A 24,061-nucleotide genomic window follows, 5' to 3' on the forward strand; every position below is an offset into this window, starting at 1 on the left:
GTATTATGGCAATAGAGATTACTGCTGATATAAGAAAGGGGATAAACGAAACTCTAACTGTAATTCGGAGTCGGTGACATGAGAGCATGATTTGAACAAAAATAGATTTTCACGGAGACCCCAAAATTACAGAATGGTAATCAGCCACTTATCAGCGTCCCCTCAATGTTTCTTGGGTTACAGGAGAGTAAACCATCCAAACAAAATTGATACATATTGATGGATGCTTTTGTATTTGCAAGACTTAATTTAGATACACAAAACGCAATAAATTATAGATATTTTGGATGGTTCTTAATTTTGCAGACATATCTGGAAAAGAAATCGACTGTAGACGAGATGTCTACCTCTGTTTTTTTCTAATCTACAGTACACAGAAAGCATATGACAAGCATTGGCCATATTTGTTTAATGACAAAAAATGATGTGAAAATGGACTGTAGACCTAGAAATGACATCATATAATATCGACAGAATAACGAAAACAAATTTTCAACTCAAAAATTGATTAAACGACGGGGAAATATTAGCAAAATATAGATTTGCGCGGAGACTTCTGAAAAAGAATAAGAGGCCATGTGTTCTGGAAGAGTAAGCGTATTCTGTTTTATCTACGAAACAAATAACACAGTCTCAAATGAGAGTAAGGATGACGACAAAAACGGAATTACTAGGAATATCAACAAGTATCAAACACATCTAACTTCATATCGCATAACGAAAAAGAAAATTTCCAGATGAACAAGACATCGACCGTAAAACGTTCCTGTGGTCTTCACCAACCTCCATATCTCGAAACCCTGTGTTAATTTCTCCTTCAGCAGTCGACATTTGTCGCATAACTGTGATAATTGGAATACGTCCTTGAATATCGAATCACCTGGGACATGTAGATAGGGGATGCAAGGGGAGTCGCTATCTAGAAAGGGAAAGTTAACAATTGGGAAATAGAAATCACTATGCTTGTAATACATCTTAGTTATAAGCTGTCCCTGCTGGTTTTGTTGTAAGTATAGATCGAGGTAAGTGGCTGATGTTGAAGAGTCCTTCTACAGTGTACCGTTTATCCGACCGACAAGATCAATAAAGGTAAGTTATTAAACTTACCAAAACATTGTCATTATTCCTAAAGATGAAATTGAAGAAATAGTGTTACATATGGTAGGGTAGGTTGGAAACGGAATGATATTTTAGTCTTTATAATACGTGTTGTGATATTGAGATAATTATACGTCTTGTGCAATAGAATGTCACATTATATAAAGTCAGTATTATCAATGAAAATATTCTTTAATCGTTAGACAGGAGAGGGGAATATTTGCCTTTTAGATAACGTAACGTTACGATAGACGTATTTCAGGGAAAAGCAATTCATGAATGGCCAAGTCATGCTAAGATTACCAAACACACACACGCCTGCTTCTGCCGCTCGTTATTATCTTTATTGATATATGCTAATTAGAATAATCGGTTACCGAAAAACCACTGATCACCCAACTGCAGATTTTGATAGAGAACTGAAATTTCACTTTCTGAAAGTGATGATTTGAAATCAAACGAACACGTTCGAAAATGTTTATTTTAGTTTGATATATGTTGATTATTCCATTGAATTTTCTAAGAAAATAAACAGGCAAATTTAGCAAATGTGAATGATTGAAATACTATTTGTACCTTACGCCGATTCTATATAGGTATGAAGGAACATGTCTCACATCTCTCCATTTGAAACTTTCCTGTTTCGATAAGTTGTTTGATTAATTTTTAATCTATTTCACAATATTGCACAAATATAATTATCACACTGAAGTATGGTGTGAACTAGGTAACACTATTTGTCTCCATTAATCCACAAACAAGAGAAGACAACAAATTCTTTTAAATATGTATCAATTTTAATGTTTATAAAGTTTGTTTTGAAACGTCATACGTCTCGGTGATATAATTGTGATATATATACTTATGATACAATATCCAATGGTCGTGACGTATGTTTTCCATAATTTAAATGACTATTTACAATGATTCTGTCGAGGTAACATTGATGAATTACTGACCGCATGTCCGGTCATACATATGATCGAGTCATTTAAAATATACCGTAAAGATTGTAATTTTCAAGGGCCCCTTTTCTCGCTATTTTCGAGGATAGGAAATAATCGCGAAAAAGAAACACATTGAAAAAGTAACATTGATATGATCAAGTTATGATTTGGTCCACAATATATATCCATATAGATATTCTTGGCCGTTTTATCAATATCATCTTTAGTTCCTATCTTTATTTCCATTTAGTTTCCCGTTAGAGAGGTTTTCACTATGAGAAGTTGCGCAACAGCTACACAACACACAAAAGCAGTTCTGTTCTGTTTCAATAACTCGGGTCTATTCTGATTATTTTCTGATTTCTCAATATATCTACAAATCTTTCACACAAAGAAGAAACAAATCCGACTGAAATATGTTATCATAGACACACAGTAGTGAGTATTAAAGCCGTCTATAATAAAGCTATTCATCAAAGAAATCTCTATACGTTGTGTCAATACTGACAAAGATCTGTAAGCAATGAGACAAAATATTTATATATTATCCGTGACACAACATCAATAATAAAAGGATAAATCCTTAACGTGATACATATGTACCATATCCGTAGAAATGCTGCCAAAATTGTAAACATTATATATATATTAAAATGTTCTTATCCTCAGTGTTTTCAATGTTATAATTTATATATATGTGTGTATATATGATGTTCTTTCTATAGATTTGTTACTTCGTGTACAGAAAAATAAAAACACAAAATGAAATTTAAGTCTAATACTGTTTGATAATATTTTGGGAGTATTATGATGTGCTGAGCATTGTGATGGTATGGAATTAACGCGACAAAGTAAAATCTTAACTGGACTTTGATGCTGTAATCCAATGCCCTTTAAGTTTCGGAATTCACTGCCTTTTTTATAGATATTATGATACATAGGCCCTATAACTGTTGGTGCAAGTACTCAAAATGATGAACTACATACATCTATTGCGATCACCAAACACCCATATTTGGTGTCTTTGCATAAAACATTGGTATCTCAGCTCCATGCAATTCCAGCCAACGTTAATGCTATCTTCATCTCATTAGGTCAAAGTTCAATACAGTCACGTGGTTGAACACGAGAATGGTTATATCACTGTTATCTTTAAATCCTTTCATTAGATGAGAATGCAGGAACATGATTGGTGAAGAAACACGATGATTCGATGATTCAGTAGCACCAAGCAGTGACAATGGGTTGATTTTGATCTTCGCTACAACTAATTAAATTTACTAGATTCTAACCACTTGGGTAACGTCGCCTCCATGCGTTTTTCCATATGTTCGACAAACATACAGTTGAGTGGAATCTGTAAAATATCGTTAGTGGAATAGACACGTGGTTGACAATGTTCCAAGCCACTACACCGTAGTAGTTGAGTTGCATTGGGTTAGCTTGTGAGCGCAGCACTTCAAATGTGTTAATACTCCACAAAGCAATGTTACACACTAACAAGAACGTCACAAACTCGCGACCTGGCTTCTGGCGCTCGTGCTCCCGTTTTCCCGCCGATTTCCGGAGCGCGTGCAGAAGGAATACAGTCTGAAGTGTTGCCTGGAACATTCCCAAGACACTTGATAATATGACAAGGAATCCATTGGATTCTTGACTGTCCATAGCAGCGGCGATGATACTAAATAATCCGAAGGTAAATTCTCCAACCAACCCGATCAACAGAAGACTTTCCTCAAGGTCAATCTGCTTCTCGATCGAGTAACGTAAAGTTTGCATTCTGTGAAACGCCAAGATGACCGCGATCGACGTCAAAACGTAGATGACAACTTCTGAAAGGTGTTCCAGTTTGAGAGCTGTATCCAGATACGACATGGAACCGATCAGAACAAAAAATATTATCATAGTAATGACTGTGGCAACCAGAACGAAGATTCCGATGAAAAGTCCCCGGCTGGATCCAGAACAGTCGACGTTAATCCTTTGAGCCTTCGCTTTTGATTCAATGTCCTGTATGTCGTTACCATCGTAACCCATGTGGAACCGTCCGATATTCTTCCACATGACGTACAGGATACCTGACATGATAGAAAAGAAGCAATACTATACAGTGGCGTAGGAAGTCGTCAAAAAGTGGGGGGGCAAAATTTTTTTTAACCTTAAATTTTACACACTAAACAAATCGTATGCCATCTCTGCAAAATTAGCCAATAATTATCATTTCAACATCCCATGATAGTTTTGATAATTTATGTAGTACAAAATAAGTTATTTACGCAAATCAGAATATATATATTAAATATAGCAAAACATGAATCACCAGGCCCGCCCAGGGCGGGGGGGTCCAGTAATTCAGTAATAATGCGAGCGTCGTAGGCGCGAGACGATTTTTTTTTTTGCGGGGTCCGAGGGGCCGCCCAGCGGGTCCAGGGCAGCGCCCTGATATGGGGTCAAGGGGGTCTAAGCCCTCCGCGGAAAATGAATATAGTACATTTCCAATAATTCGGGATCAGGCGCGGATCCAGGAGTTTTCGAAAGGGGGGGTCCAGTAATTAAGTGATCATGCGAGCGCCGTAGGCGCGAGCCGATTTTGTTTCCTTTTTGCGAGAGGTCTGGGGGCCGCCCAGCGGGTCCCTGGGTGGCAAAGGCCCCCCTGTAGATCTGCAATCGAAAGGGAACCAGTAATTTAGTGATACAGCGAGCGCCGTAGGCGCGAGCCGATTTTTTTTTTTGTATTTCCTCGTACCTGTCGGTAATAAGTATCACTCTATTCACGTTAAAACCGCGCATTCTTCTTCATGTTGTGTTTCTGTCTTTTTTCTCACATATGAACTCAATTAACTTCACAAATTATCATCAACTTATTGAATCTATGTGATGAAGTTGAGCAAAATTTCTTATAAAGATATAAATATTGACTTACCAGGCTGTTGCACAGGTCTGAGGATTGATATACTAGTATAAAAGTCGGAATGTTCCGGATGTACAAGATAAAGTTTTTATCGTTGCCTTCAAGAAAACATTATCGGTTCGGAAATATACAGATATTTATCGAAATGAATATATAAATTCGCGTTTTATCCCCTTTTTTTAGATTTTGGATGTCAAAAAGTGGGGGGGCAAAAAGATATGTTTGCCCCCCCACTGAAAAAAGTGGGGGGGCAATTGCCCCCCCTGCCCCCCCGCTTCCTACGCCACTGCTATATTTGAATTCGAATTCGACAGTTACACTGATTAAGTGTAGGAGTAGAGCCGACCACAATGTTTTATACAGGAATAGAACAACTTTAGGCTTAAAGGCAATAGTTCCAAACGTCCTAAATTGAACCTCATTTAAACATTTTAAGCTCAACCAGATCTAAGCCCTCGAAACGTTCTCAGTTATTGTCAAATTCCCATATGTATGGATGCAAAATTATCACAGGGTTACAAAACAGAAAATGGGATGCATTTTTCTATATTCACGTTAAGGAGAATAATAGCACAAAGCTATGGAATTCACCACCTCACCTGGAAATGTGACGTTTTAATGGTCTTGTTTGCAATCAGGGTTACGTACAGATGGGGAAAACGTGTTTAAGAAGGCATAAAACTAACTGAACGTTTCAGGAATATTGTCGTCTGCTTAATCGACACCTGCCATGTAAATCTAGGCGAAATCCACATAATGTCGCGTTCTAGAATTAAGAACCGAGGTAGAGCATAGAAAACGTCAAACTTAATTTCCCACAAATACAATATTGACGTACCAGTTTTGTATAAATTTGTTATCTATCCAATTAATTAAATCGCGTGACTTACCTGCAAAGATAATACTGTACTCCACACTACACGGATACAGGTATGGTCCAGATGACTCCACTACGGACTTCATTAGGGAGTTACCGTTACATCTCACGACACCGACAGACGTTCCGGAACCGTTCTGTACTGTTAAAATAAACAATAACGCTACACTGTCAGATTTTGAAGTTGGGTTGATCAAAAATTGCTTTCTCCAAATACAATGTACAATATAGTTAGAACACATGTAATATTTACGATAAATACTTTTCCCTTCAGCCTCTTCTAGATGTAAGACCTAAAGCACAACATTCACGTTTACCTTACGTAAATATGCTATCAGAAATGGCCGATTGTCAGACAAAATCTGCACAAGCTTAGTTTATCAAGGTAGATCTAAAATGAAACATTATAGAAAATGCATGAGGTATCCTAGGTAGTTATCGTCGTTATCATGAAAAACCAAGCTTAAAGCTAAAATACATCATTTATAGATATACAGATATCTTACTCAAGTTTATTATTTTAAAAAACTAACCGATGACACGAATTTGACACTAACTCGAGATTTCAATAAATGATATTTATTGATGCTCTGCATATACAGTAGGGCTCGAAGTCATTTACAAACGCTGTAAAAGGGAAATCTATAGAAAATCTATTTTTCAACAAGAACGACTTCCAACATCCTTCTTTTGTTTGTTGTCCGTAAGGTACATGACAACGACATTCCTTCATTTAAGATCACTTAACATTGTACACGGATGGTCCTTTGTATCGGGATATTTTAACTTATTTGAAAATCTAAAACCCGTTATATGCCTTGATATTCTGATTACCTCTTTGTCGACATTACTGTTGACCGAATTCTAAACAAATAGAAGGCTATGTGTGGTCAATAGAAGGTTTTAATTCAATTTTCTTTCTAGTTGTTTTAAAACAAGCGGAATTGCACAGTTACTCGCGCTTATCTACAATTGAAACATTACGGGCGGCGCCACAAAGCATGCTGGTACCGTGCACGTGACAAAAGCCCCCTGGCGGAAACAATAACGCAACTTCACGAGATCTCTCAGCTGACACTAGTGGATTAAAGACACATTGTGATGATAATCTGTGTCGTTGTCTTTTGACCGTGAGCGGGAAAGACGCCTTATGGAGGAAGAGTATCCCAGACCAGTCGTAAACACGAGATATGCTGCCGGAAATCCGTATCTGTCAAACTACATAGCACGTGCCCACATCAGATCGAACGAAAGCACGCGCGATCGATAATGACCCGGATCAACCTCTCCCCGAGGACTCGGCATTATGTCTTATATTTGCATTTCAGTAATGTTACTTTTCCCGGGAGGGGGGAGGGCATTTATCTTCAAATTTTTGGTTACTTTTATAGGTCAATGCTGAGTAAAAACCATATGAGAGTTATCAAGGGTCTGCTAATGATAAATGAATAAACATCTTCATCATCATTATTTGTGACGATGTAATTATTCTACTTAGTCATGTTTTTCTGCTAGTAACTATCCAAATATTTCAAGAGAATAGAGTTTTAAGGGATTTTGTTTGTAAAAGATTGTATAAAAGACACCAACGTCTACAAAAATTAGAAACTTCTACTAATATCTTTACTAAGACTATTATAGTATACCACCTGGGCCAAAACAGACGTTATGTTTTCGTATTATATAACTTTCGTAAAATATTTGAAGAGAAATAGGCTTTTAACGCCTTTTAACTAACGGCTATTTCTCGAAGAATCATAATTTCACTGATTTACCAGACAAACGCGAAATGAAGGCATTATCATGTTTATTATGATAAGCACCAACAGTTGTTTTATTAATAACATGTACAGTTTATTTATTTTCGCGGTTTATTTTCTACTCTCAAACAGCGAAACAAATATTCGCTCTTTTACAGTACCAACCATCATACATTGTGACCTTGGGTATGCCCTTTAGCGAACAGTTCTAAATAATCCAATACTGAGCATTGAAATCATCCCTAAGTGCATGTTCAGACAGATATTGATACGCTTTACTGTTTACGCTACCATCAATACGACACATACCCATGGGAACTGATTCATTGTTTAACACGTGCGGACTTATCCATGTGCCCTCTTTCCTCTGGCGGAAGTTATATGTCTCGATCTCGCGCAGTGTTTCCCGGACGATGTTCTCCACCCACACACACAAGTTAGTGGCGACCATGTGCATAAGTCCGAACCTGGCTAAGCTTTTGTAGCGGTGGATACACATCTGAAAATATAACAAAGTTGAACATTTAGATAGTTCTTCCATTTTCTTTTTCGTTTTACCTAAATGACGAAGCAGAAAGGGTGTGGTTCGTAAGAAATGTAAAACGAACTATTTTCTAAAATAATAATTCTGAAGCATCCATTATGAGCAACTTTTTTCCGCCCTCGAAAAAAGAAGAAAAAAAACAATCATTTGAGAAAAGCATTTACAGTATATTCAGCTGTCAATAAACAATGACACAATTTTAAACAATAATTTACCCTGGACGAGGTTATCACCAGGATTTATCAACTTAAATACCAGACTGAAAAACATTCCAGATATAGCAGACAGGAGACATCAAATCCAAGGAATCGCTTGGTATGATTCCTCGTCATCCCCATCACGTTTTCTTAACAAAACGAATGTAAATATTTTAATTAAATTGAGGTATCCCCATATTCCATTGGTTAGCGGGTGTCATGTAACACACTGCAGCCCGAGCTCGAGTGTGATGAAATCTCCTAAGAAACTACCGTATAATTATGAATTTTTCGAAATGTTGCGACCTGCTGATAGAAAATATAAACCTAGATCCTGAAATGTTATTATACAACACGATACAAGCCTTTTACTTTACAAGAAAATATGTGAAGGAGTCTCGGCCGACCCCTGCTGCACTGTTGTATGCGCGTGCTGGGCACCAGCCGCCATATTTTTGTGTTTACTTTGATGTTGAAAGCACTCATATGGATAGTATTAAGGGAGAAAGCGTACAGGTGGTGGCAGCCTAGGTCCAAGCCGAATGTCTGGTAAACTCGTGAAGCCAGGCGATCCAAACCCGAAAGTGATGAGAGAACTACACAAACGACATGGCAGACCCTTGAAATCAAATCATCCAAACCCGAAAGTGACACAGAACTACAAACACGACAAAATAAAACTATATACTTTTATTTACGCTTCTAAGATAAATGATTTTAAGTAAATAAATAAGTTATTGTAGCTATGGTTTCTAGAGGATAAATATCATCTATAAACAGGGATACAATAATCTTGTAAAGAGGATGCCAATGAATGTTACAACACCTTTTCACGTCAGGGCTCGTATCAACTTTGTATAATCTTCACTTGAAATACATGCCAATTTATATACATCCGCGTCTCCACAATCTTTTCATGTCCTGATAGTATGACTTTTTGTAAATGAGCGTAAATGACAGATGGGTGTTGAAGAGTAATATACGAGGGAGTATGATTTAGGAGCGAGGTAACATGGTCATGGTGTACCCTATTACAGTACAAGCCGAAATCCTCCGAGACCAGATTCGTGACAGGCAACTATCCAATATATATAACAAATGAATGAATTTTCCCTCACGTGGTTTCTGTTAGTGCTTTATCGTTAATGTCTGTAAATTTTACCCATACTTTACTGGTGTTTTATTGTACTTTCACATGTCAGTATAACCTAAGGCATAGACTGGTAAGTGATGATGGTTATACGTCGATTTCACTCAATTATGCAACCTGGTTTCCTAGAATAAAACTCAAACTGCATTGACGTCTGTATTATAAGAGAGAAGTCCAAGGTGAACCAAGGCAACCATTTTAAAAGGTTTTCAACAACCGAAACAATATATTGCTAGACTATAGAAATACTCTTCTGTGCTCTAGTATTCTAGTAGAATGTAAACGTTTATAAATGTCACTAACGAAGCATACAACTACAAATCCACATTGTAACAACATTTCCCATCACATTCAGGAAACCCGAGAAACAATTTTCAAATCTTGAATGCAATTTGTTCCATCAGTACAGTTTAAATATAGATTCAACTTGTATTTGTAATTACATTGCATCCAGTTTAAATAGTAAGGTTCAATAGTAAGGTCTCTTTGAACTATTTTTGTGCGTTTCTAAACAATTAAAACGATACTAACAAAACGATAGGTCTCTTAAATATGTGCAAACAAATTTGCGTTCCGTCTTTAGCAGCTTAAGGGAAATATTGCCAAAACTTATACATTGTAAATACCGGGGGATACGGACCGAGATAAGTATATTCCATTTCATAAATTGCGTAAAAATATATGCTCTTTGATTCAAACTGTGAAAGTGTTTTTGAAAAAGCATACAATTTCGTTTGGGATTTTATTTCGTTTATTTCGTGGTTTAACAAAACCCATGAAATAAAATCCTGAAATTTTTTTTAACCACACGTAAACATTGCATAACAGCATGTGCAGTATACACCGTTTAATCAGCCTAATATACACAACTCTATAACCTCAAAATGTCGATATTTCTCTCGCATCTGAAATATGTCAATTTTTTGCAGACAGACGGTTAGGCGATAATAATCTCCCAAACAATGCCCAGGCACGGGTCAAAACTCATGAGTAAATTGTCGAAACGTCAAACAAAAATACTTTTGCTTTTAAGAAAGGAAAAACGATCGTTGCTTGGTCGCTGATGTTAAAAGTTGTTTGGTGTATTTGGTTATTTTATCAACCTAAGAAATCACCCGCTGGCGAGTAGCTTGAATAAAGCATCAAATATCACACTCATGGAAGTGGTTGAGTATGCATTCGCGAAAATGGATTTGTCTATGCATAACCACGATGGCATGCTTCTGCTATACATTAGATTACACACATGTTAAAATATATTAAGATGGAAATAGACTCACAGGAATAATAGGACGACGACTATTTCAAATAAATCGTCACTAACATATCAAACTGTTATCGGCGAAGAAGATTATTTCTGCCATCCTTTTAACCTAACCAAAAAATTGTGTCGAGTTTCAAGTCATATACTTTTGTATCCCAATATATCCATGTGTAATTTGTTATAGCCTAGATTTGAATGCTCTCTAGTCCATGTTATAGTAAACCTAACAGGTCTTTTTAATCACTGGCATGTAATTGTGAGTAGAATGTCACACCATGTTATCGGATATGAATACAGTAGACAGTCCATGGATTCTGGTCATTTATATCATTGCACTTCTCCGTACAAAGAAACACGGTTAAGTCGAACCAATGGATAAGTCGAATATTTTACGTCATCTTGTCGACTTCGACTTATCCATGTTTTACTGTGCATTTACTTTATCTAAAATATCTGCAGACAAGAATTTTAGAATGATCTTATCTTTGAATGTAAGCAGGCTACAGGAACTGTAGGTAACAAAGACGACTAGATGAATTGTGAGTAAATGTATGTATTTAACGTTGAGTAAAGGAAGACAAAACAGGCTGCATGAATAATAGGTAATTGTATTTGTTTACCTTAATGTGCTAAGGAAGACAAAGCAGGCTACATGAACAATAGGTAATTGTATGTGTTTACCTTTGAGTTAAAGAAGACAAAGCACGTTACGTGAATAGCAGGTACATATATGTGTTTACCTTTGAGTTAAGGAAGACAAAATAGAGCTGTATGAAGGTGAAGCTAAGCTGTAGTAGAGGTCGCACTCCGTGGACTGGGTCACTGCATGACGAGAACGACTCGGAGTAAAAGAATTGTCCAAAGAGAAGGCCACTCTGAATCATACTCCCGACGCCAAACGCTGACAACAACAAAAGATAAATTCTAATTCTTCAATTTGTTATAGACTTAACTGATTGAGAAACTCTCAGAATTATTTTTATTTTTCTTCAACAGCCTTCAGTTTTTATTTGATCATGAAACAACCTACCGACGGCTCCTAATCTTAGATAGAAACTTCCGGTGTTGTATGTCCTTGACACATCAAATGAGTACTTCCGCTTCCGACTGGAAGTAGAGCCATTTGATTCCGGTGAGTTCATCCGTCGTTTGACCTTCTTGCGCAGCCGCACTGTCTTGTTTTGTAGCAAATATACATAGGCGTATATAAGGAAAATTATGCTCACACTATATAGGTATATGTAAAAGCCCTGAAAAACAAAAACACATAGTTCAAGACCAGGTTTCATATACAAATATGACTTTTTAAATCATAGATTCAAAGCTTTTCATAACATTCTGATCAAATAGCAAATATCTTTGTCTGCTGATAATAAGAAAATAATTCACCTCAAATAAATATGGCATCGGTTTTGTAGCAAATATATCTGCTATAGGCATCACGCAGCCCATCACAACAACGAGCATAGCATACAGGCCGCTTACGATGATGAAAAGACTGTCCCTACAACACAAAATGTAAGAAAAAAAATGAAACAATTGTGTACAGTAGATCTGGTACCACTCATGACAATGAAAATGGTTGTAATAAACCCGAAAAGAGCAGGCACTACAAAACGTGTGATAGTATACTTCTTTGAAAAATACGGCATAGTTGGCCATCATTTCCCCTACAAAACGTGAACCCCAAAGTGGCAACTATTAGAATGGCTGACCTTCATAAGATCATAACTGGAGCAGATGACCATTTTTATTTCTGTGAAGATAAGTTACTTTACACCAGAAATTCTATACAAACTTGCATTAATCATAATGTACCACATTGGCCTCTATTTCCAGTAATGCTTATAACCTTTTGATAAATAACGTTTAGTCATCATGATGCTATCAAAAGCATTCGTACAACGCGATTTGGTATTTTAGTTTCGTTTCCAGATGTCATTGAATCTGTCAATCTGTCAGTATTTAAGTGTGCCCATTTGTTAAAGATGCTACATCGCCAAGAGCATAATACACTGCTTCCTAAAAATGCATTAATACTCTAGGAATATAGATTCAACAGTTTAACATAGAAACTTAAACGTTTGGAGAGTGTTAATAGCGTGAAATATGTAACTTTTTGTATCATGTAAAAATATACAACAGCCTTTCTTCTTATCAATTTATCATAGTCTTTGTCGGAGATGCAGCATCCTTAAATTGCGTTCCTTTACAAAAACCTAATTCTGATCCCTCTGTGATTATTACTCGCTTGTGTGCTGAGGAGAATACCGCACTATTACATCAATGCGTTCAACGTTTCAAATACATTTTGTTACTACAAATATGCGTAATGTTATAACGTTCTCGGCAGTCAGAATACAGATGTTGAATTGATGCAATTTCGGCTAATTCAGAATTATATGCTCCACATTTCTTCTACAAATTTATCTGCAATACAAGCCGTCTCGTTTGACGATTGACTACTTAGTAAGATAAAGATTTCACAATCTGTCTACGCCGTAAAACTAATTGGTATATAAATCCTACCAGATTTAACGTCGACTCGCGCACAACCCATTATAAACCCTCGATATGACATAATTTGTAGAATGCTGCAACTAAGGTATTATTAATTACTAGCAATAAAGTCATGTAAGAGGGTGTATGGTAATAGAGCCGCTGAGTTAACATGCAAATCTGAAATATAATCTTACATTGAAGTTAAAACGTTGGGGATATCATTATTCACCAGTAAAGAAAGGCAAATCCAAAAACTTAAAACAAAAAGGGAAAGGGCATCGGGAACAGAGTTGATGATATATAGAAAACAGGAGAAGACAATACCAGGAATCGGGTATCAAGGAGTCACCTAAACAGAAGGAAAACCTCCAGGAACAAGTAAATTCAACAAAAGGTACATGCAACGGAGACACCAAGAATAAACAGCTAGAAATACAAACAATATGAACAATAGAAAAGACAAAAGAAATTCTCATAGCAGAACGGTGAACTAATAATAGGACTAGATAAGGAATTAAAACAAAAGTAGGACAACAATAGGAACAGTGAAAGAGCCAAACAAAAGACAACACAAGGGAGAAAACAAACAAACCAGATATAGGGGAAGCATTACAACAAAAGTACATATCAACTACATATCGCGTACAGGTCTAAAAGTAAATCAACATGCAGTATCAACCAAGAAGAAATATTCTCGATTCTTTACTAAGAAAAAAAAAACATTTGGCGGATATTTACGCGTTATATCCCGATCCAATGTTGATATGAAATTGTTTGAAACGTCTTAGCCACAAGATTACTTTAGTATTTGTATGAAGTTACTTCAAACACAACAGTGATTTTGGTCAGATTCACTGAGCTTAGAGACCTACTGATCGCCTTCTCTTTTCATTTCTCTAAATTATCAACTGGATCATCACGTCTTTATGTTTAACGCATATTTTCTTTATAAAAATCAAGGAGCGCATCACTGTACATCTTCACCTTCTCTTTCTATTTTGTAATAATCTTTTTGACTTAACTGACATAAAGGCAAAGCAATACAGGGCCAGTTGTTTGTGCGCAGATTTCTAAAGAATTAAAGATAACTTGTTCATCTTCGTCAAAGACGGATTACACGTGATGAAACGATGTGCACACGCTTTGCTCTTGTTTCACATTGGAAAGATCGTCTGGAAGCACGCGTATGAACTTTTTGTAGAACAGGAGCATTGCCAGCTTGGTCAGGCCTTGTGTACTCTGTAGTGTAAGATAAAGGTAGATTTGCGAAGGAAATTTAATCGGGTATTTACTTGATTTTTCTTTAATCAAATATATAGCTGTTACTTCATGCCTCGTTCCAATAATTACGCACAAACATTTTTTCTACGAACACCAGTTCGGCATTTCCCTATTTGTTTTTTCTTCGGATGCATTTGAATGTATATGTTTATACATTTCAACCATCCCCATTCAAATTCCTTGAGAATTGGCAAAATAACTAAATAACCTAATCTTGCACTCGCTATAAATGCAAGTACTGTAAATGAGGAAATTTACGCGAGGGGGAGTCGTTTGATCTCGGAGATTTAGCCCAACGCGTATCATTTTGATATAAATTTGCCTTATCTCAATATACAAATGGGTGGATCGAGCGCGAAAATTACCCCTACGCTTATAATTTAGATAGATAAATCGCAATCGCGAAATGAACCACCCGCGAAAACAACAACGTTTACATTACTAAGCTAAAACTTAAAAGTGTGTCATACTTACACAAGGGTAGTGTCGCATGGGTACTGAGTGACGTCACCCCATCGCCCGTCCCTCTTTTTCAGGATGGACAGAGATATATTGGAAGGAGAGTCAGGATAAAAGAGTTCTCCGTGGACTGTCGTGGAGTGTGTAATATCATGGCCAATACCTGAAAATATCACGGATAAAGATTTCGGAATTTCAGATATATTTACTGATGTTATTTTCATGAAATACAATTAGGATTGATTCATGAATTGATGACACACTAAAAACGGTACACAAGAACTGATGACGCATTTGAAATGTACCGAACTTGAAAGGTACTCAATAAATGATGACGTATTTTAAAGGTTTTCAGTATTAAGTTACTTCACAAAAGCATTTACAAGGTCATTATTCTCTTGTTCATTTTCACTGTGAAACAAGGTAATTTTGAAGCAGATAGGCTAGCTGTAAACTAATGCTTTTGATGAACATGTATTTTTCATCCACTTTCCTGCTTGCTACCACGTAGCACTTTTAAATCAAATCTAGTTCATCCTGTTAAATCTTAAACCATTAACTTTTATGTGTATTAACAAGATAATTACAAAATAGTCCTATATGTGCTAGATGACGGATTTCCAGTCTAAACGTTTTGGTTGATTGTTGATTAAATCTAATTATATCAACGAATGGTGGTTTGACAAGTGATTGAAATGCAACACGACGATAAAATTAGGACACCAGAAGAGGAATCACGTGGATTATTTTCAATGTCAGCCGAACACCTTGCCTGCCATAACGAGGCTATAGACATCCGGGCACCAGATAATGTTGGTTTTAATCTGCTACAAGTATGATTACATTGAAAAGGAAATCAAAATGGCATCCTCCCGTATCATTTTGATTGACCATTTACGATAAGATTCTCGATGGTTCCCACTACTACAGCCACGAAATGTGTCCAACGACAATCATAATTTTGATAGATCACTTTCAAAGCATCACCTTGTACTTCAAATTCAGCCAATCAGAAACTGATCCTGTCGTCGTGCTGAACAACACATGATGTCAATTGGTGTCCAGAAATCAACGTTCTTGTTAATGACACACAAATACAGGGGTGGTATAATATTAAGGATAAAGAACTGAATTATTTAAATATCTGAGCGTTAAAACATATTGGGTAGTTCGTGTTTTAGGTTAGATGAAAATCAGGTAATGTGACTTCCCAAAAACTCTGGCCATGACTTCCTGGTATCTTAGAATGAACCCTTGCATGATGCAGTTTAATATATTCTGCAGTCGGCTAAAAATAACAGACCTGTAATTTATCAAATTGGGTCTCGCTCAGATCTGATATAATGAAGAAATGGATCACCTTTCAATCATTCTACTTAAAAGTTTAAAGCTACTTCAGACAATATGTGTTTTATTATCGTCTGAAACTACTTAACAAGTAAGCAATTCACTCAGAAGACCTATACCACAACAAAGTATTATTTTCAGAAAAAAAATGATACAATTAATCACTAGACGTGGAATGTGAATTAATAGCATGTCTTATATATTAACCTGTGCTTAAATCACTGTCAAATATCTAAGTATCTCATTAAACGGACACTTGGTAGTCGAGTACCTCTGACGAACCTTTTTAACGAAGTACACATGCACGGTTCCAGTTGTCCGCCATTACACACTTTACGACCGTCAGACTATTAGAAAAAAAACGGTTTTTAATCGAAATTTTCTCGATAAAGTTTTGTTATAAAGACGCATGCATGACTCATAGATTGCTGTTTGTGTTTATGTCGGTCAGATGTCAGTAACTTCAGGATTATAGTTGAAAGGGGAAAGTAATAACATTTTTTTTCTTCTTTTGTTTGAAAATTGAAAAGTTTCCTATTTTCAGACAATGCACTCTCTAAACTTCATTTTTATTTTCCAAACGATCCTGACGAGGAGTTCTTAAATTCATACCAAAGGAATTTTATTTTTTGCGCTTTTTGTAACTTCACAAGCATACGTGAAATTCCCCAAACGATACAAGATTTGACCTGCTGTCGAGATAAAGGGAACCATCTTCAAATCAAACGTCTCTTTCATAAAAATGAATTAAGGGGGATTCCTGATAATAGGCACGCCTGTTCAAAGGCGAACTGTGTACATCAGATTTTCAAATGTTCGGAACTTCTTCTACACGTAATCAACAGACACAATGCTTTTCAAACCTCCAAGCTAACATGGGTTACTCGAACAGGCAATTTTACAAATATGAAACTTCTGATCCTGGTTAATTTGAGTACTGATTATTCGTTCTTGCGTATATTGATCATCAATCTTATAAACGAGTTTGCCCTTTCTACCAGCTTGTTGGTTAAGGTTATCATTAATATAACCATGGAGCAAATATATAATAGACTCATGAACATTCCTTTCAGATAAACTAGAATACTCTCCCAACATAGTTTCACGGCAACGGTCGTGCCTGGTAATAAATATACAACATAATTAGTTCTTTGTCTAAAAAGTGATAACATCACAAAATATTTCCCTCGCCTCGTGGTTTTAATCTTCATTGCAGGCAAGAAATAGCAAAATAGAATCGCTCATTAAAACACTATCTTTAAAGAATGGAATTCATTCGATAACAAAGCCGAGTTTTGAAAGTCCTTTAGTTGAACGGTCATAGATAGAGTATTTGCTATGAAAAGGGACAATGGAACTTCATTATGTCAGTCTGTCCGTCTGTCTGTTTACAATTGAATGAACCTATGATATATAGCAATGGTGTGAAACACTGACGGGTCATAGAAGGACAAAACAGTGTGATTATTCGTCTGGACTTTAGTATGTCTGTCTTTCTTTCTTTCCTTCTGTTTGTTTGACCGTCCGTCTGTTTACAATTGAGTGTACCTAGGGTATATAGCAAAAGTGTGAAACACTGACGGGTCCTGGAAGGAAAACAGTGATTATTCGTCTGTCTTTCTGCCTGTTTAAAATTAAATGTACGCATGATACGACGCAATGGTTTGAGACACTGACAGGTCCTAGAAAGACAAAACAGTGTGATTATTCGTCTTATACTGCATCTATAATTAAATCCTTATTGAAAGTTTTTTCCTTCGTGGGTGTATTGTTCAATCCGTTGCGATTGATGGGTAGTGATATGAACAGCCGATACCCTGTCATGTTAAAATATTTATGAGTAGCTGCATCGGTTGAAATGAATTTATAGAATGTTCAATATCCAAAATTATTACATTATTGATTTGATAAGGTTAATACATTTCCGTTCCATATTTTAACATCTGCTTCATTTTGACTTCCCTGGCTTTCCCTCTGGATTTCCACAATTTTCGCCCATACTTAGTAGTCTGAGAGTCCTAGACGGACTAAACAGCTGTATGATGCAGTTCTATATCCACCATTCGGCATCAATATTACTACCTATTACTCAATGCATGCTTACAATGTGCTTCTTGTGAAATTCTTTAACGTTTCAAAAACATAACGACTGGCAATTTTTCCTTGATTGAATTTAACATTATCTGAAAGTTTGATCTCGTTTTTGCCAGTAAAACAAAATAAACTGAATTATAAACGTTACAACTAGTGTATGAGATTAAATCGAACCATGTCGAAGCAACACAACGACCCCGAGCCGATTTCAGAAGATACACCTCGGTGGCTAGGAAAAGACACAATATGCCTCACTGTCATAACAAATCACCTTTTATCTCAACATGATTGATTATTTTTGGAAGAAAACTTTTTTCTCTGTTTAATGTTCGGCATGATTAATTGCTTCAAGATATGGCTAGCTATAAACCTACGTTTGGTACATTGTCATCACATTTTATAGTACACCCTGCAATGAATTATTTATATCAGTTAATAAAAGATAGTCCGTACCGTCTGTTCCGCATTCAATTTGCTTATTATAGCAGCCACGGCAGTGAAACGCTTGACTTCTTACCGGGCATTCCAGGTGCGCTTCAAAGACCCCGTAATGTTACAGTATATTTGTCCTGGGCAGACTAGTATTGGTCCATCGGGAGGTCAAAGGAGTATCGACATACGGCTAAAATTATTAGTATATAACATGTCTTTCAAATTCCTTCCGCAACTTCAAAGCAGATGTGAGATGCTTGGTATGGAAGTCAGAAGATGTTATGAATAAAGAGAGAAAGAGCAAAGGGAACTAGCGATAGTTCTGAATGTTTGCACGCAGCAGTTAGTCTTTGTATGCGCGTGTAAGCACGGGCGGGATAAACGTGACGTAATCAAGAAGGTCCGAGACCACATGGTCATGTTTAGCACGCCCGTATGCATGTGACATAGCCTTCTACACAGGTACTTGTATCAACAGTAGTCCGCTAAAACTGACCATAATTGCAGGCTCCAAAATTATGACCGGTAAGAATTTTGGAGCCTGTGCTTATGGCCAGTTTCAGCGGACTATACTGACAGATGTAGCGAGAACCTGTGGTCTATGTAGTCTAGAAAGTATGCTTAATTAGTACGACCGAAGTGGTCCGAAGGTACATAAGCCTGATAAGACCCGATTAGTTCCGAGTGTATGCATTATTCCTCATTGGGCTCGGAGAGGTCAAACCGCAGTAAGCTTTAAAGCCAACATTGGTATTTTATGAGATTATTGAGAAGTATCTGCTGGTTGTATTGATATGTACCCGTTGCCCTTTGCCATGTGCACCAAAGTGTGCGTATGCACATGCTGACTGCACCTGCATCGACCTTTTTCTGGTATTTAAGACAAATCCTAAGTGATCACGCGCGTGCTTATGCTTACTAATAGCTATTAAGTAGAATGGTCTTGGAGCGCTGTTTCGTATTCCATAAAAAATCAGGAAATCGTTATTTAAAATCTGTAGGGCATAAGTGTTTTACTTACAACTAATTCCCTACCGCGGAGTGATGTCCTCTTGGTATTGATGAACGCCCTTCAAACAGCCATGTCTAATCACATAGTCTACTATCAAAAGTCCACGGCATCGTTCATTCTGCTATAAGCAGTTGTAATTGATAGAAATATCACTACATTAACATAGATTTATAAATATAGAACTTTTTCTTTCATTTTTCTATTCCTTGAAACATACTTCGAATGACGGTTATCGGCTGATCTTATCGCGGGGTTCATGTTCACAGATAAAACATCATAGAGATGAATCGAAGAAGGCGTGATAAAATGTTTTAAATAAGGAAAAACCTTCAAAATTTGAGTAGAGGTTGTAGTATAGCTTTTCCTTGTACATGTTGACATGATGACGGTATGGTATATTTTGTCATTGTTGTAGACGTTATGGTGTATTTTTTCCTTGTGTGTTGACGTTGCGGTATATTGTGTCCTGGTGTGTTGACACTGTGGTATATTTTGCCCTTGTGTGTTGACGCTGTGGTATATTTTGCCCTTGTGTGTTGACGTTGTGGTATATTTTGTCATTGTGTGTTGACGTTGCGGTATATTTTGTCATTGTGTGTTGACGTTGTGGTATATTTTGTCCGTGTGTGTAGACGTTGCGGTATATTTTGTCATTGTGTGTTGACGTTGTGGTATATTTTGTCCGTGTGTGTTGACGTTGCGGTATATTTTGTCATTGTGTGTTGACGTTGTGGTATATTTTGTCCGTGTGTGTTGACGTTGCGGTATATTTTGTCATTGTGTGTTGACGTTGTGGTATATTTTGTCCTTGTGTGTAGGCGTTATGGTGTATTTCATCCTTGTATGTTGACTCTGTGGTATATTTTGTCATTGTGTGTTGACGCTGTGGTATATTTTGTCCTTGTGTGTTGACGTTGTGGTATATTTTGTCCTTGTGTGTTGACGTTGTGGTATATTTTGTCATTGTATGTTGACACTGTGGTTAATTTGCCCTTGTATGTTGACGCTGTGGTAAATTTTGTCCTTGTGTGTTGACGTTGCGGTATATTTTGTCATTGTGTGTTGACGTTGTGGTATATTTTGTCCTTGTGTGTTGACGTTGTGGTATATTTTGTCATTGTATGTTGACACTGTGGTATATTTTGCCCTTGTATGTTGACGCTGTGGTATATTTTGTCATTGTATGTTGACACTGTGGTTAATTTGCCATTGTATGTTGACGCTGTGGTATATTTTGTCATTGTGTGTTGACGCTTTGGTATATTTTGTCATTGTGTATTGACGTCATGGTATATTTTGTCGTTGTGTGTTGACACTGTGGTATATTTTGTCGTTGTGTGTTGACACAGGTATATTTTGTCGTTGTGTGTTGACACTGTGGTATATTTTGTCGTTGTGTGTTGACACTGTGGTATATTTTGTCCTTGTGTGTTGACGCTGTGGTATATCTTGTCTTTGCATATTGACACTGTGGTATATTTTGTCCTTGTATGTGTGACGTTGTAGTATATTTTGTCATTGTATGTAGACACTGTGGTATATTTCATCCTTGTGTGTCAACACTGTTTACATGTCAAAGCTTTGCTGCTTTTGTTCCTATGTGTCATTGGGCGATGCTGTGACCTATTTTATCTGGCACTCTTTATTATTTGTCTTTCTTTTAACGATCATTAAAACTGTTCCACACATGGGTCCAAAACGTCAACTCTACATCACGGACCATAAGGGACGGTTTACAGTGTGTTTTACAGGGATGTATTTGAAGGTTATTTTAGTTTATTTTGTCTTCGCAACAGAACACCTTTTTAACTATTACGCCACATGCATGCCAATGATGCCTAAGTTTTAAATACCAAACATTGGCGTTATTTCTATAGCCTCGACTTCATGAAATCTTTCTAGAACTGTCAGATAGGTACATACCGGATCTGTGGAATTTCATACACTTGCACATGTTTCCCATTAAACTGGTAATAAAGGCCCTAACGACTCGAGATTACTAAGGGTGTGAAAGTCCGGGTCACTCGCTGGTCAAGTTGTATTGGTCAATATTGATGGAGACATGCATCATCCCGAACCAGGCTTGTCAGGGAGTGTAAAATTAGTGCATGATAAATGGATAGACGGACTCTAAAGGTCCGGAATATGATATGGCAGCTCCGGTGGCTGAAGATTCCGACTTATTTTTAATTAACATTATTGGATACGAACTTTCCGCTGCAAATATTCTCTGTGTAACCGTCAAGTAAAGAAACTACTAAGTACGTGATACACACTGCATTTCTATTTAACATTCACGCAAATCTTTCTGTAAAATCACTGCAAATACGTGCTGACAGGCGGCATCAAAATTTCTCAGAAGTAACGCGCCAATTACACCTAAGTGTATAGGGCTACTTGTGGTAGTCCATTAAGAGCAAAAACAAGTAATAAAAAAGCAAGCCATATTTAATCACGTTAGCGCTAGCGTACAGTTTTGAGGATTTTTAAAGACTCCATCGATTAAAAACGTGTTAAAACATTATCACATTCCGTAACAGTTTGACCTTTTGGTGGTCAGTGACGACTGTTATTATTTTTGGTGACGTCATTCCACCACTGAAACATCTTTTGACGTATATATAGTACAAGGTGCATATCATACATATATATCAGGGGTTTCGTCGAGCCAGATAATGTACTGTGATATCGCGATTTTGGTTCTGGTCGTAATTGCTGCTTTCCATCTTCATTAGACAGTTTACGCACATGTATGTTAAATAACTTAAAGTGTTGATAACTTATTCCAAATAGCCTTTTCACATAACTGACCTTGAAATTAAGTAGGTGATAAAACGCTCATTCAAAACAGTATGCAAAACTAGCACCAAAATGGAGTTCTATTTGGATAATTTAGTGTTTTTCGTGATAAGAAAGAAAAATCACGAACAAGAGAGTACTTGTATATCATTGGTTGATAGCCATCCTTTTAAAATAGATTAAACTGTTAAAATATTAACCTTCATTTTTCAGAAACATTTCGCAAAATATATCGACCGCCAAAAATGTCGCAATAATACGGTATAAATAAGAAATGTCCCATTAATTATCTAGTACTCAATGTTTTGTTATGAAGAACTGATAAATCATGTCTCATTATGTGTGTTTAGTATAAAATGTCAATCAATTAACAAAAAAACAAGCGCACTTTTAAATAATTGATCAGCGCGTGCTGTGATTTGAGCACGTGCATGGTGTACGCGATGCTTTTGTATTGTTCCCCAGTAACAGATACGCCATATTGCACTTGAAACTTGAATTAGCATCGTTATGTATGCTAGGTGAGGCGAGCTGGCATGATAACGTTATCTTAGCACGCTGGCGAGAAGGGCCATAATATACGGTCGTCAGAACAGGAAATTAATTGTCCATTCATTAAGCACTCCATTACACTAGTCAGAGCTTGTATCAACTTCCCCAGAAGGCAATTCGATTACGTTACATAGATTGTTTATACAATATTTGTTTACTTTTCCCTTACGATCAATACATTACGGCTTAATTAAAATCTAATACCACGTACAAACAAAGTAGTCTTTTTCTCAAATAGAAAGACAGTTGTTTTATCCTTTCAAACATCCAATTAATGAATGTATTACTCTTACTTTTAATTGCAGGGTATTAAGCTGTCCAAACTTTAAAACTGGACACATACAATGGGCGTGTGCGCACCTGCTGTTGCGCATTGATTTAATTGCATTTGCATATGCACTTGACGAGATCACTGACTAGTCATCAACTTGTGCCTTATTTCCTTTGAAGTTTATTGAATAAATAAATTCCCAAAGAGCACTTCTGGCTCGAATCCACACTCGGCCCCTGTGTCCTTTATCCGTCAATCTGATCGACCCTAAGCAGGTGAAAATCGCTCCTTTTTCAATTCTAAATATAACCGTCGTTGTCCCCATGGCTGTAATGGCGTCATTCGTAATTATGTGTAAATCCAAGTATCTATTGTGATTAACTTAATTAATCGACGACAAGATTTCAAGACTTAATTGTGCTATGGTCATTTCAGTATCGATTTAAAGGTTGTTTTATTATTTAGAGGTATTTGATATTTCTAATTATTCGCAGCTCCAGGTATAGGATTTCACAACGCGTATGAGGCACGTGCAGTAAGGACAAAGATTTCACCGTTTATTTT

The 24,061-nt window shown here is 36.7% G+C and overlaps 1 protein-coding gene across 1 annotated transcript in view; it reads right to left on the reverse strand.

Moving 5' to 3' along the window:
• Positions 1–3,104: 3,104 nt before the first annotated feature.
• The window catches only part of LOC117329613 (proton channel OtopLc-like), a 42,457-nt gene continuing 21,500 nt past the window's right edge, over positions 3,105–24,061 (reverse strand). Inside the window, exons 3-9 of the mRNA XM_033887635.1 lie at positions 15,006–15,153; positions 12,138–12,252; positions 11,779–11,998; positions 11,489–11,649; positions 7,903–8,092; positions 5,847–5,975; positions 3,105–4,123 (exon numbers count right to left, since the gene is read on the reverse strand). Coding sequence (XP_033743526.1) covers positions 3,333–4,123; positions 5,847–5,975; positions 7,903–8,092; positions 11,489–11,649; positions 11,779–11,998; positions 12,138–12,252; positions 15,006–15,153 — 1,754 coding nt within the window. The 3' untranslated portion in view covers positions 3,105–3,332. The remainder of the gene's footprint in view (positions 4,124–5,846; positions 5,976–7,902; positions 8,093–11,488; positions 11,650–11,778; positions 11,999–12,137; positions 12,253–15,005; positions 15,154–24,061) is intronic.

The sequence above is a fragment of the Pecten maximus genome, chromosome 6 (assembly GCF_902652985.1).
Source record: "Pecten maximus chromosome 6, xPecMax1.1, whole genome shotgun sequence".
Lineage (NCBI taxonomy): Eukaryota > Metazoa > Mollusca > Bivalvia > Pectinida > Pectinidae > Pecten > Pecten maximus.